At 35.8% G+C, this 15334-nt stretch overlaps 1 protein-coding gene across 1 annotated transcript; it reads right to left on the bottom strand.

The window, feature by feature from the left end:
* Positions 1-3579: 3579 nt before the first annotated feature.
* Positions 3580-8798, bottom strand: vip (vasoactive intestinal peptide). Its single transcript, XM_062994969.1, has 5 exons — positions 8701-8798; positions 5833-5937; positions 4793-4924; positions 4546-4654; positions 3580-4315 (listed from the first exon to the last, which is right to left on the bottom strand). Exons 1-5 carry the CDS (start codon positions 8793-8795, stop codon positions 4307-4309), a joined length of 450 nt encoding a protein of 149 aa, XP_062851039.1. The 5' UTR covers positions 8796-8798; the 3' UTR covers positions 3580-4306.
* Positions 8799-15334: the final 6536 nt, after the last annotated feature.

The following is a 15334-nucleotide window of genomic DNA, read 5'->3' as shown; positions in this document are numbered from 1 at the left end:
TTATTTACTTGAGTTTTTCCAAAATTAAAATAAAATTTAAAATAAAATATTTTATTCAGATCAGTAGTCAAATGATGAAGTTATTTTCAAGCATCTTTCTTGGCTGCATTCATCCTTGTTTAATTCTTATTAGTCTGCTTCTTAGAAGAATTGTTGAAACATCTCAAAGATAAACAGGGTGCACCCGACCTCAATTTAGAGTACCACAGCAGGGGTAAATATTTTTTGTGAATGAGAAACTTTTTTATGTTTTTAAAAGCATAATTTTCAAAAAGCTCCAAACACAGTTTTTTATTACTTTTTTATTATTCATATATTTAAAATTAAATCCACAACACAACAAAGTCTCTCTAAAAAAGCTAACTGTCCTAACCATTATACATGACCTTAAAGAGACCCTGGGTTGGCTTGTGTTGCTTTGTTCCAAGGAGAAAGAAGAAAAAAAGTCTGTGACTACTGGAGAATAGACACATGGGAAGTAAACAATCTTAGCTTTAATTGGCACTTGTAACCTGAACCTCCGAAAAGGACAATAATTCTACCAGACTGGTCACTTTGCAGATAACATCCTGACTATACCATGCTTACATACATGTTTGTGCAATCACGTGCTATAAAGCTATAATTTCATTTTTTCACTCTTTAATTATTTATCTTATTCTTATCCGCACTTTTATACCACATTTATTTCTATTAACGTTTAACTCCGATTATTTTTTATTTTTAAATATTTTATTTGTTCAGCACTTTTTATAATGATGCAAATGCCCGTGACTTGTCTTGCCTTACTACAACCTGGCTTGGAGTCAAAGAAAGCATAATTAGTGGAAGGTATAATATCCTTTTGTGGTCTGTCAATCAAGACAGCAACAGTGTATCTTGGGTGCTAGTGAACTCTATATAAAGGAAGGCAGTAAGCACCTTACTTAGAATGTGTTGTGGTAGGCAAAGCTAAAGTTTTCATCTAAATGTCTTCTTACACTTCTAGGCTAGTTGTTGAAATGTGATCAAAAAAGTCACTTGGTGAAAATAATTAAACAACAGTTGTGTTTGGCAATTTTTAGGACTAGAGAACCATCAATAGGTTTTGATTGTCAAGATGACTCCAGAATCTATAATAGCAAGAATACAATGACATCTATGATATATATGATGGACCCACCTTTTTCTGTTATAAACTGTTGTAATATTTAAAAATCAATTAATCATCACCTTAAGAAAATATATCAGATTATTGGAATATGTATGTAGTATGTTATAGATGTTCACTGGTCTAGAATATTGCTCTAAATATAAACTAGGCCAAAACAACTAAAATGGAACCTTTGCTATGATTTGAACATGTCTTGACAAGAATTGTCCATGTAGTCTTCTCCCCTTTAAAAGCTTATTTATTAGAGGAAATTAGGCTACTTGTTTAGATCAAAGAGATCACTATTAATTATACTTGACATAAACTCTGACATGATGACTAATTTTAGAACCTACTACCTGTCATTATTATGTCTTGTGAATGTTTTTTTTTCTGACATTTTCCAACCTCTGACATTTATGATTCAGTTTTCTAAGGATACACTTGAGATATAGAAAGCATTCTGACTCACTGGCCAGCTCATTTTAAGACATTTATTGAATTAAAAATAAATGTCTGATCAACAACAAAATCAACATCAGAGAAACTGGGAAGATTATTGAAATTTTTTTCTATATTTTCTGTATGTCTATGAGTTAGCCACATGTCCAGCCTACCTTTTAACTTTTATATTTGTACATTCATATCATTTATTTATTTAATATTTCATATAAAGAAACAAATGTATTATGGTTAGGGTCTTAGTAGACCCTTATCTTTGAGAAACTATGCACAAGGCAGAAATACACACTAAACAGAACTCCAGTCTATTGTAAGGTACCATAAACTGAATGATTTATTAATCTAGGCCAATTAGTATAAGACCAGTCGACATACTGAAATAGTGTTAGGAATTGACAAAAACAGGACAGTAATCAGAGGTGGGAACCTGGTTCACACGCATTTACTCCCTCACCTTGTGCTTGCTTTTGCTTGGCTGAAGGAAACTAAGGGACCTAGCCATATGAACACCAGGGCCAAATATATTTCTCCCAAACAATCATTTTGAGTATGTAATAATATATTTTATTTATTTAAGCTGTATTGCACTAATTTATTTAAGCTGTATTACACTAATGAAAACATCTAAACACTTGTTTCAGTTTGAAGTAGCTTGTTGTACAATTAATATATTGATAAATGAGATTCCGACCATTTGTCAACTGGTTGTGAACAACGGTTACTGATGCAGGCAATATATTTTATCACTGTTATTAAAATTACTGGGTCATAACCAGATTAAAATGAGATTAAATTAATGCATCTGAAATATGAATGGCTTTTCAAACTTTTATTATTATAATTTATTGGCAAAAATAAAGATTCTTTAATGCCCCAATCCCACTTAGCCACAAGTGTCCGTCCTTATGTTAAGAATCAACAAAGAAAAACAGTAATAGATTCTTACAAAATGATTCAGATTTATAAAATTCATTGTTCAAGCATTGTTCAAAGCTTATACAATACTGCTAGGATCTAGTCAATTCTTCACTTGCAATTTTCAGGTCCATAAGCTTGTTCTGTCTATACTATGCCAATCCACAACTTATTTCAATTCATTTATTGGTGTCTTTTTAACAGAGAACATATGGAAGAATTGTGTATTTCTCTGTTAAAATCAGTAACACAAACCTTCTATGCTGTATATATTATATAATGTAACGGAAATGGTAACTATCTTGTGTCTTTTTAGCAATGTATTAGTCTTCTCAGGAGTGGGTTAGTGGGGTTTCCTAGTCACTGCCACTAGGGGGTCATAGGAAAGTCTTATTTTTGTAGTAGAAACATCTAATTTTGTTGGTTTAAGCTTATACCTTGACTAAGGGCAAATGCTTGAATAACTGTTTGGGAGTATGCTAAAGGTATTTCTAACATTAAGTTTAAAGCTATTGCCTCTGTGTTGGGTATTTGTTATATGCAACTACCTTTTTTTACACAGAAGGAGATTTTTCTATTGTAATGTTTGATAGACTGGCTTCGAATGAGGAACTGTATGGTGTGCTGGAAACCATCCCTCAAAAGACTCATTGCCAAGGCCCATTATCATTTTTCAAAGCCTAACAGGCTAGCTTTGAAGCAGTAACTCTTCATTATGTATCTTTCTACTTATAGCAACAGACACCAAGGACTACCATTTTTCCTAGTGGGACAATTTTTTTCCTTATCCTGAGATAATGAGAATTCCTCATGTACATGTATGTAATGTCTTTTGTACATAACTTCTGTGACTTTATTGGGTTGTTAATGTGATGTGGGTACGCTGAGGATTAAAATGAAAATAGACTGATAAATGGCACTGCTTTAAAACTTTTTAGCAGCATTCCATTCAACAGTGTCCCTAAGCAGTGCCTTTGTATTTCGTACACACTAATCATGTGATAAAGCAGCAATTCGTGACCGTTTCTCTGCTTACTTAAGTAACTGGCAAACTAAAGAACTGCAGCCATAATCATGTTGTGTATTTAATCTAAGAATAAATGTGATTTTATGGACATACAACAGGTTTGTGTTGTGTTTACATTGTGTTGTATTACTCGTGAAAAAATATATATTTCATACCCTGTGCTGCATCTCTTGTATCTCAAGATCAGCAAACTGTACATGTGGGATTATGGTGAAGTTTACTTTTGTCTGTTAGTGCTATTAAACTAAGGTTTCATTAATCTTATCTGAAATAATGCACCAGCTAACTTAACCCACAAAACACACAATGATTGATGGGTCAACTTCCTGCATAGTGTTAAACCGTTACTCACTACTCCCTACACAGTTCCTATCAAACTGAATGCTTTCACCCCTTTGGTTTGAAATCTCACTTAAAATGTCAGAATTCTCTGTGTAGTTCACTTCACAGGGGACTACTGGGGTGATTGGAATGTTTGGGAGTGTGATCACTTCTGTTCCTTTCTGCTTGGCTGCTTCTAGACATACTTTTTTGGAAACATTCAGGCTCAGGTGTCCCACCCTTTAGTTTTTCTGTAGCCCCTTTTTGGGGTTTTCTTTAGGGGTTGGTTACAATACAATGTAAACATTTACATTACAGACAAGCATATTTTATGATTCATTATGTCAAGACACATTGTTTTAGAAATAAACATTACTAATCTTTACTAGACTCTAAGTGGAATCTCGGTGACAGTCACTGATAATTATTTTCTTATCAAGCAGTCATCTTCATAGTGGCTAATTGAGAGAGAAACAGAACAGAATGAATGAGACAATAAATCTAACAGTCATAAATTTACAGTTGAATTATAAATATATAAATTCTACTAAAGAAAACAGGACAGCAGGAAAAAAACAAAGAGACAAGATTAGAGGCACGACTGATGTCTGGACCCTAAAACGCAATACATTAATGAACAAAAAAAAAAGTCATAGATGCTTAAGAACTGACCATTTCATATCCTTACCAGAGGTATATGATTTAGAAGTTCATCTACAGTGATATCATCATAGCTTTCCCGGTAGGTGGTCTCTCCTCCGGTAGACTCCTCCTGCTCACTGACGGGGTCTTCAAGACTAAAAACATACACAATGTAAGGCTTCCCTCAGAACAATAATAGTAAATACTGAATAAAAATAAAACATTCCATTTAATAGTATTCAAAAAATCAGCTATGTATTCACTGTTTGTAAGTGTGACATTGTGTTCCCTACCTTCTCTTTCCTGTTAAGACAGAGTTCAGATATTTTTTCACTGCCATTTGCTTGCGAAAGCGACTGTAGTTGTCTGTGAATATTGCATCAGAGTGGCGCTTCACTGGTACCTGTTCTTCCACCAGACCACTGCTAAAAATAAATAAGACACTAACTTAAATGTGAGCAGTAGTAAATGTATGACACTGAACTGAACAATGTTAGTGGTATGATAAAAAAGCAATAACAATCATTTTCTCCGAATTTGTCTTGTGATCAAACAAACGTTTCCAATCAGTAATTCAGGGTCAATTCCAAAGTCTGGCTCAGGTTTATGTACAAAATAAATAAACTACATTTCCAACAAAAGTGACACAAAGTCAGCAACATGTCTAGCCGCCAATCTAAATCAGCTAGGTTAATTTAGCTAGTTTTCATGTCACTGGTTAGACATGTAACAAAGAGTTAAACATTGTGTATATTGTTGAAATTGTACAGTCAGAAAACACAGCAGCTCGAATAATGGTCTCAATCACTGTTCTACATTTTAAGCCTGATTTCTCTAAAGCCAGTTTTAATGGATTGTCTTTGTTTAAAACATTTTCAGTGTTCAGTCTTGATGTTTCCTCTTTGCTGCTGTCTTTATTGCTCCTAGACACTCTTTAGTAGAATAATATAGGCAAAGAGGCATGCATGTACATTTAAGTGGTGGATAAATGTGACCGATAATTATTTAATGACCAGTAAATAATTTTGTATCCAATCAATATTAAAGGTAATCTGTATGATACACTAAGATGCTTGAAGCCTGAAGTTTGCAGTTATCCATAATCATCTAACCAATGTGGATGTTTAACTCTTTCTGTTTACTAATTGGAACCTCTTTCCTTTTCTATACTACTGTGGGTAATCACATTTAGACAACATAAGAGTATGAGTAGTTTTTAAAAACACTACTTGATAACTCCTTGAAAGCCTCATTAAAGGCTTTCAACTCTGATGCAGTGAGATTTAGTAAAAGTGAGATTTAGTAAAAGTACAACTGTAGCAGCTCTGTGTACCTGACTCGCTTGCCAATCAGAGACTCAAGATAGCGCCTGGCTGAGATTTGACCCAGTAGTTTGCTGTAGCCACTGGTGAACAGACCGTCCGCATGTCGCAGGCCTCTGAACACAAACAAAAATGATTGTTGACACAATTCACACAATTCAGTGACACATTTTTGTCGTAGTTACCAAAAAAGCATATATGTTTACATTTAGCTCAGTTAATAAGTAAACCATAAAACATTATTCTTTAGACCAATGATACTTAGTGGTCATTTACAGTGTTTTCTTCTATAAAATAGGTACACCTACTTTGTAACAAAACAATGAAGTAAGACTTGATTTTTGGTCTACAATATGGATAGGGCGGCACGGTGGCTCAGTGGGTAGCACTGTCGCCTCACAGCAAGAAGGTCCTGGTCTGGGTCCTTTCTGTGTGGAGTTTGCATGTTCTCCCTGTGTCAGCGTGGGTTTCCTCCGGGTGCTCCGGTTTCCTCCCACAGTCCAAAGACATGCAAGTGAGGTAAATTGGAGACACTAAATTGTCCATGACTGTGTTTGACATAACCTTGTGAACTGATGAATCTTGTGTAATGAGTAACTACCGTTCCTGTCATGAATGTAACCAAAGTGTGTAAAACACAAGCAAGAACCCACAAAACACAAAATTCGACATTTGCATCGTTGTCTTCATGTTATTATAAAATTGAAATAAAATGTTTCTGGGGGTTGTAACAATGCTGTATTCAATGTTTTGCAGTCTGTAGTAATTTTGTAGTCTGCTACTTTAGCATGACATTGTAAAACTGTTATAATAATCTTTAGTAATTTTCTCACAATTTCTTACTATTTGTCATTTAAGTTATAAACAAAGTGAAAGTACAATTTAGTTTTTAAAGTGGCAATAATTACAATGATTCTTACATGTACTTTTTATTTTAAAAAGGTAATTAAATAATTGTAATTCAATATGTGGGCCATTCCACCAAATGCGAGCCATTTGCATGTAGTAAGTCGATGAAATAAAACTTCTTTTTTTTTATCTTTGTTCAACATTGAATCTAGTAACACACATACTTAACTACTCAGAATCTGAGTAGAACTGAGTACAACTTACTTTTGGTCTTTCCATGGTCTTAATGTAAATTTCTGTTGAAAATGTGACTTGCAGAATATTTCAAATTTTTTTGGAAGAATGAATATGTTAGGGAAACTGGACTGAGTAAAAACCTGAGGACATGACTAAAACACGTATTTTAACCACATTAGTATACATTTCCTATGGAAAATTTATATTAAAAACATAGATAGGATATGTAGTCACCAAACAATGCAAGGAAAAAAGGATTTCTGAGAGATTTTACTCATTATATTTCATTGTAAAGTGTAGTGTTAGAGAGTGGGGACATGAAAAAAATACTATTTTATAGGGTGCTCAAATAAAAAAAGCATTAAAATGCAGGTTAATTTTCATGTACATTTATACATACAATGCCCATGGGATGGAAATGGCACTGATTCGGTGGAATGGTCCATGTAGCGAGTTCCTACCCACCTTAAGTCGCCATACTTTTTTATCACCTTCACTATAGGGTAATGTATTATCTTATTCTCAATAAGCCGTGTGTTATCTAATAGCATTACAAGTTTCAGATAATCTTACATTTATTACTATTCAAGCACTTTTTAGCTTTTGGCTCACAAAAAAGATAAGAAAAGCAGACAAACCCATACACAACTTAAATACAACATTGCGTGGATGTTGTGTGCTTGCTGGGAAGCTTCACTATGTTCCAGATCAGTGGGCACAAATTTGAAACGACACCAAGCAGTCAATGTTGTCAGAACGTAGTTGGTTATGTCGGCACCGATCAACAGGCTGCAGAACAGGATGCAGAACCAACGTGATCGTATCACATCTGCAATGTTAGAAGTGTGTGGAAGCTGTATAATGCGCATTGATATGTTAAATACATCGTTGTGTGGAGGTTGCGTGTGTTTTGGGGTACACACTATTTGGTTATCAATGACCAAGTAGTGGCTAATTCCAACAGAGAATGAGGGTTAAACAGATAAAAGTCAATAATAATCATTTTGGCTGCACGATTATTTTCCCACAGAATCCCAAATGCAGGTTCTCTACACATATAGAGTTGATGCAGGTTCTCTACACTAATATAGTTGATGCAGGTTCTCTACACATATAGAGTTGATGCAGGTTCTCTACACTAATATAGTTGATGCAGGTTCTCTACACATATAGAGTTGATGCAGGTTCTCTATACTAATAGGGTTGATGCAGGTTCTCTACACATATAAAGTTGATGCAGGTTCTCTACACTAATATAGTTGATGCAGGTTCTCTACACATATAGAGTTGATGCAGGTTCTCTACACATATAGAGTTAATGCAGGTTCTCTACACTAATATAGTTGATGCAGGTTCTCTACACTAATAGAGTTGATGCAGGTTCTCTACACTAATAGAGTTGATGCAGGTTCTCTACACATATAAAGTTGATGCAGGTTCTCTACACATATAGAGTTGATGCAGGTTCTCTACACATAGAGTTGATGCAGGTTCTCTACACATATAAAGTTGATGCAGGTTCTCTACACATAGAGTTGATGCAGGTTCTCTACACATATAAAGTTGATGCAGGTTCTCTACACATATAAAGTTGATGCAGGTTCTCTACACATATAGAGTTGCATGAATCCGAAATGAGACACGAAGCGCAACTACTAAACTTTGCAGTTCTGCATACAAAAGTGACAATTAAATCTATACAAGATACAATCAAAAGAAACACATAATAATACCGTAATATATATATATAAATCTTTTTCTTAACATCATTGATTTTGTAGGTGCTTTCTTACCGTGAGGAGGTTATCGGCAAACTGAGAGTCCGCGTATAAAAGAGGCTGCAGATCGCTACTAAGAGCAGCAGCTGAGAGGCGCTCCTGTGTAACATCGCCTTACACCTGCACACAAAACCACTTTCACTTCAAATTCTACTAACACTTCACAATCTCTGTGAGATCCATAATGCAAATAGTTTGGGTAGTTTGGGTAGTTCAGTTCAAATAGTTCATTTTTCATGAATTAAGATGTGTAAGAAAAAATTTATTAATTCAATTTTAATAAACGGCAAATATCAAACATATTGACTATAAATATCAAGTTTTCGAACCCACACATTCACTTAAAAGCACAACGCTGTTGCTTTTAATTATATATATACACAAAACTTTGTAGCGTGTAAAACCCTCTAGTAACAATTATTTAGTCGGATTTTTCATACGAAGTTAACCTTTGTCAAGGTTTTTCTTTTAGACTATAAAAAATACGCAAGCGCATACGTTTACAATTTTATGTATAACACATTAGCAAAGTATTAACAGCAAATTAGTACAATTTCAGCATACTTAAAAAAAAACTTTTAGTAAAAACAACAACAAATATCAGACAAACCGTGTATATGATTTTTTGGATGGTGAATGAGAAGTCCTTACATTTGCTCAGACTGTGGAGGATGAGCGGATGGCACCTCTTGGAGCGCAGACCGTGGTACGGAAACTGATGATTGTAGTTTCAGTGAAAGTCAGCTGTAGGAGATCTATTCTGCACTGATGTCTCTTTGAATGGCCTCACCCACCTCGCCCTGTTTTATATGCCCGATTTTTTTTCAAATCAGATCAGAGCTACTACGTCATCAGAGGAGTCCCGCCAGATTAATGTGCTTGACTCTAAGATTGATGCTGGAATTTGCAGAGTTTTTATTTTATTTCATGGTCTTATGAATTCCCCATGCAACTGTGTGCAGGTATAATTTCTGATTGAAGGTATAGAAAGGGTGAACAAGTGGTTATTAGCCATTCAGTGAATCACCCTGAATATGATAAAACACTGCTAAAACAGACAATGAATGAATGAATTAACTATGCTGTATGAGTGAAAAGTAGTGAAAAGTAATCACCTCTGTTCTGTAGGCTAATGCAATGCAATAAAAACAAGAATATTTGATTTGCTCATTTTCCTTAGCTTTTTAAATAACAAAAGTACCAATACAATCTTTAATGTTTTGGGTGACCAGCTTGATTGTATTTTGTAAATATACATTTTGAATTATGAATAAAAAATTATATCATACACAATATTGTGAAATAATTTAGGGAATCTGGAGAAATGGGGCAAGATGGGAAATTACTGTTGAATGTGACCTTTGAGGTGACATTGTAGGAGAAACTGTCATGCTACTCTGATAAATATAGCACTGGAGCTCATGAGTACTTGAGTGTACTTGAGTACATGAGTGTTACAGGCATCAAATTGTACATTTGTTTGTATTTACAAAATACAAGTTGATCAGTGAAAATGTTAGAAAGTTCACTTTGTACTTTTGTTAGTTAAACAAAGGTTCAGAAGGTTACAAGTTGTTGTTTTTATTGCATTTTACAAAATGTTCCAACTATACTGGAAATCAGATAAGTTAAGCAATAGCTCTCACTTTACCACACTGAGCTTTCATGTAATAGGAGAATCTGAAAAAATCGGAACCTTAGCTAGTGATATTACATATTTTGTCAAAAATTAGAATGAGAATAATAATAATAAAAAAAATAAGAGTAATAAAAACAGATTACTTCCATTTCATCTACTGTAAATTAAAACAGTTATTTATTGATTTTAAGATTATTTGTAAATAAACAGGCATTTTAAAATTCACATCGTAAAATTATTTGTTTGTTTGTAAATGATGTAATGACATGGAAGTCTGCTAAGATGAAGTCTCTTAATGAGACTCTTGGGTGCTTCTGGGATGCCTTGCTCACATCAGACCACAGTATTACAGTCCTCTCTTAGCCTTGACTCAGACTGGTAATGGAATCACTCATGGCATTAAATGCATTAAGGTCCAGTCTATGGAAAAACAGGTTCTTATCATTTATACATTTTCCAAATCGCTTCAACCTGGGTAGAGCCACAGTAAATCCACAGTCACCCAGAAACACTTGGTGCAAGGCAGTAATACATCATATACAGGGTACCAATCCCTTGCAGGGTAAGACACACATATCCATTTATTTAAATACTATAAATAATACTAAGTATTATATAGATCTGACATGCACAAATCTTCAGAGGATGATTAGTGTGATTAGGTTTCAGTATTATCATTTTTTAAAAATATGCTACAGGTAAATCCTTTCACATGTACATGTCTATGTTATATAGGACTTTTTGGTTTATCTGATATGCTTTCTGGACATTCTAGAGTATGGCATGGCATTTGTTGACAAATTGGCTGAGATAGGAATTGGTTGTGAGTGGGGAGCGGGGCTGAAGCATCCAGGAGTGGGCATGCCTCTGTGATGAGTCAGTTTTATGCAGTCCTCTGCAGAAACACTCACTACTCACTCAGTGACCTTAACCACATCCCAAATGATTTCATCTGCCCTGCTCTTTGCCATGGCCTGAACCATTTTCTATGGAGTGATTAATGAGGGAGGTAAAGTCTAGAATCGACTCCAATAAATCACACAAATGAAAGAGCTTGAAACACAAAACAAAGATGTCAGTGTGGTGACTGGTTCAACAATGACACATGTTTCCTGCAACTTAAAGCAGATGACAGAGTTGTTCTGTAATTGTTTTATACAGGGGTTATATAAATACAAATAAATATAAATAGTGTTGTGAACTTTTTGGGTAGCACACGCTTGTCAGTTTATGTATGATTTATACCAACAGGCAGTTATAGGCTGGAGCTAGAAGGCAGGCCACTTGAAATAAAAGGAGGTGAAACAATTGGTGATAATTGTACTATATTTTATTAGTTTATTTATCTATCTTTTTATGAATTATAAATAATTTATGCTGGTTTGGGTTGTGAAGGGTTCAGAGCCTATACTAGAAACCCAGGCAGGCATAACAATCTAGACAGATTGTAATTCACCTACAGTATGTGCCTTAGGAGTTGGGAGAAACCCTAAAAACAGAGAAAAGCACGGAAACCCTGAAGGAAATCTACACAAACATGAAGAGTACATGCAAAAGTCAACAGAAAAGCAAACTGGAAACAAAGTTTAAATCTGGGTCCCAGGAGCTGTGCATCATCAGCATTATCTACTATGCCATTGTGTCACACTATGGTTTTTCTTATATTTGACAATTTCTTAGAAATAAGCTTGGGATGAACAAATAATATACCAAATAAGCCCAAACCAGGCATATGTACTAGACAGGGTGCAAGTCATCACAGATCACACATGCACCCATTTCTTAATTTATGGTCACTTTCACAATGGTGGCAGCCAAGTTAATTAGTAGACAGTCCACCTATCAGCATGCTTTGGGATGGTGTATAATTCTGGTGGAAATCTAGAAAGCAAATAAAGACACGGAAAGAACATAACAGAAGATAGCTTTACATAGACATCAACCAGAGATTAAGCCAATTGCAATACATAAAGCCAACAAACACAAAAGGAGCACACCTAAAGCTTTCTCAGGTGTAATAAAATAAGTAAGTGTGTGTGCATTTTCCCACAATGGCTGGGTGTTTTGTTCATGTTGTGTTGGTTAAACACATTAATAATGTACAGGTAGACCTCCATGATTGACTGGAAAACAATAAGATGATGTGTGTCCCTAACTAATGCTGTAAACTTACATCTGGAACTGGTCACATGGAGGATATTAGGTACAACAATGCTTTTAGAGCATCATTAGGGCTCTAATCAAAGCCGAGGTCTGTGCTGTGATGCTTCTGGGACATGCTTTTCATTACAACCAATGACATTTGGCATTATATGCATTATACATCTGCACATATTATTTTCAGTACAATCAAAAACAATACATTTTAAACAACATTTACATTTACTTGGACTTTTATGAGGGTTTTGCATTGTCTTGTTAAAAAATGCATGGACATCCCTGGAAAAGATGTCATCTTGAAGGTAGCATATGTTGCTCTAACGTTTCTGCATTAATGCTACCACCACAGAAGTGTAAATTAGCTCTGCCAAGCCCACTGAAACCACCCCAGACAGACCCTGGCTGGTCCTTTTCGCCTTTGGTCTGGAGCATATGGTCTACATTTCTTCCAAAGAAGATCGGGAATACTGATTCATCTGATCACAATACATGTTTCCAATGTGTAATGGTCCACTCCAGATGCCTCTGAGCCAAGAGAACTCAATGTTGCTTCTGATCATGGTTAACATAAGACTTCTCTTGTTTCCACAGTAAAGTTTTAAGTGCAATTTGTGAATGTAACTCTGTATTATAGTGCTTGGCAAAAATTTGCCAAAGTAATCCCTTGCCCATGTGGTTATATCAGCTATTGTGATAAATGACGGTTCTTAATGAGGGCCATATGAAGGATTGGAAATCACGGCTTGCTACCCTTGCCTTTTACACAATGAAATTCCTCTAGATTCCTTGAATCTAACTGTATGAATGTAACTGTGTGGGCTATACTGCTCGGAGGAAATTATTCAGTGAGAGGTTTTCTTTGGCTTCTGGGGACTTATATTACACTGTGTCTACTGCATTCCTGATGTCAGCATCTCTCTGGCACAGATCAAGGAAACATTTCTGCTCAACAGAACGCCAATTCAGGCTCTCTGCCAGTCTTTCCCACATAACGCCTTGTTCTGCTGAAAGATCCATTAATGCTTGCAGAGCTTTGCGTTCTAGTGCGGCGGGCAGCTGAACTGTTCGTGTCTGCTCACTCTGCTCAGGGAAACTTTGCTGGTTCTATGCTTGCAGCGGGAGCTAGTGGTGATGATCAAGAGTGGCTAGGAAGCTGCTGGGGACAAAATTGCTGCTAAGTTTCCTTTTGACCACTGTAGGATGAATATTTCAGATGCGAAGCTATGCATTGGGGATTGTACAAGAGAGTGTACTCCTACTCAGGGCCACAGGTATGGGACACCCCTTGGTCACCTGTGTTTCGCGATTTGCTGCTGGCTTTCACCATCTTCGGGAGATTGTTCTCTTCCTCCAAGAAGTTTAGCCTGGTTCTTTACAGCTATGATGGTTTCTCAGCTGTGAACTCTGTTTGTATTTGGATTTTAATGTGACTCTGTTTTGTTGGTTTGGTTTTCCTTGAATTATTTCAGCAAGTGATTTTTGTCTGTCTGTCTGTCTGTCTGTCTGTCTGTCTGTCTGTCTGTCTATCTGGTTTATTCTTTTGATTTTTCCCCTTTGCATGACTTTTAGCTCAGTTTAGCCTTGTTAGCCCTGTTTAACTCTGTTTAACTCTGTTTAGCCCCGTTTAGCCCCGTTTAGCCCTGTTAGATCTGTTAATCTTTGTTTCTTAGCCGTAGCCTTAGCTTTTGTTTGTTTAGCTCTGTTTAACCCAGTTTAATTCTGTTAGCCCTGTTTAGCTCTGTTAGTCCCTGTTTGTTCTTGTTTGTCCTGGTTGCTCTGTTTGTCCTGTTTATTCCGTTTGCCCTTGTCTGTGTGCTCATTATTACCAGTCTTGTTTAGCTTATGGTTTAGGTTCCAGTTTCCTGTGTGTTTAGTTTAGAATTGTCATTAGCATTAGCATAGGTTTCTCATGTGTTTAGTTAGCTTAGCATTTTTAGCTTAGGTCCTGTGTTCATTTGTCTTGTTTTGTAATCTGTCCTGTTTTGTTGTTGTTGTTGTTGTTGTTGTTGTTGTTGTTGTTGTTGTTATTATCAAACATTTTGTTAATAACATCTCTGCGTGTGTGTCCACCCCTCTTGTCAGTCATAGCCCATAAAGCGTTACATGGTTGAGTGTATCCCACTTGTGACACCAATGTAACGTAGACTAATTCTCTGCATAAACCAGACTAGAATGCAAAAAGCTTTTTTCGTGGCTATTTATTTTGGAAGGGCTCTTTTAGACAGACAGTTGTCTTTGCATGCGTAGCAACACCAACCACAATATGTGCAGGTTCAAGCATATAAAGCACATCACAGTTCACAGAGGCTCTCTAAAACGGGCAACATGGAAATGATAACCTTTTAAAATGCAGTTCAACTATTTACATATTAGTCCCTAAACCCCAGTCAGAGTGTGACCCTCATACCCACCAATGTTATAATATTATTACATAGGACATGTCTAAGCAAGTGCGCTACTAATTCTCTAACACAAATATATCATATCAACTTCGCACTGGAGTGTCTGGGTAGCGCTGTATTATGTCTTCCCACCAATTCTGAGACCCAGATTGGAATTTCATCGGTGCTATCGGCCGGTCGGGCATTTACATGGACATGATTGGCTATGTTTGAGGAAAAGGGGATCGACTAAAGCTTTGTGATGAATTGGCACTCAGTCCAAGGTACTCTTGTGTTGTGCCCAGTGTTTTGTGGTGAAATCCATTTTTTTTTCTTTGAGCCTGACCAGAATAAAGCAACTAAAGAAATGAAATGCTCAGTATAATTTACACAACTTCCCTATGTTTGCTGATGTGTTTCTATTTAAAAAAAAAAAAAAAAAGCACTGTGAATGTATCTCACTTGTTTT

The sequence above is a fragment of the Trichomycterus rosablanca genome, chromosome 5 (genome assembly GCF_030014385.1).
Source record: "Trichomycterus rosablanca isolate fTriRos1 chromosome 5, fTriRos1.hap1, whole genome shotgun sequence".
NCBI classification, from domain to species: Eukaryota; Metazoa; Chordata; class Actinopteri; order Siluriformes; family Trichomycteridae; genus Trichomycterus; species Trichomycterus rosablanca.
The sequence above is the reverse complement of the archived record's forward strand: the minus strand, read 5'-3'. Positions and strand labels throughout refer to the sequence as shown.

What these genes read in the sequence shown, in the direction of transcription:
- vip (XM_062994969.1), bottom strand. Translation starts at nt 8,795, where the DNA reads ATGTTACACAGGAGCGCCTCTCAGCTGCTGCTCTTAGTAGCGATCTGC. An exon ending in TTGCCGATAACCTCCTCACG is followed by an intron (nt 5,938 to 8,700) that starts GTAAGAAAGCAC and finishes GTTTGTGTTCAG; the next exon opens with AGGCCTGCGACATGCGGACG. An exon ending in CTGATTGGCAAGCGAGTCAG is followed by an intron (nt 4,925 to 5,832) that starts GTACACAGAGCT and finishes ATTTATTTTTAG; the next exon opens with CAGTGGTCTGGTGGAAGAAC.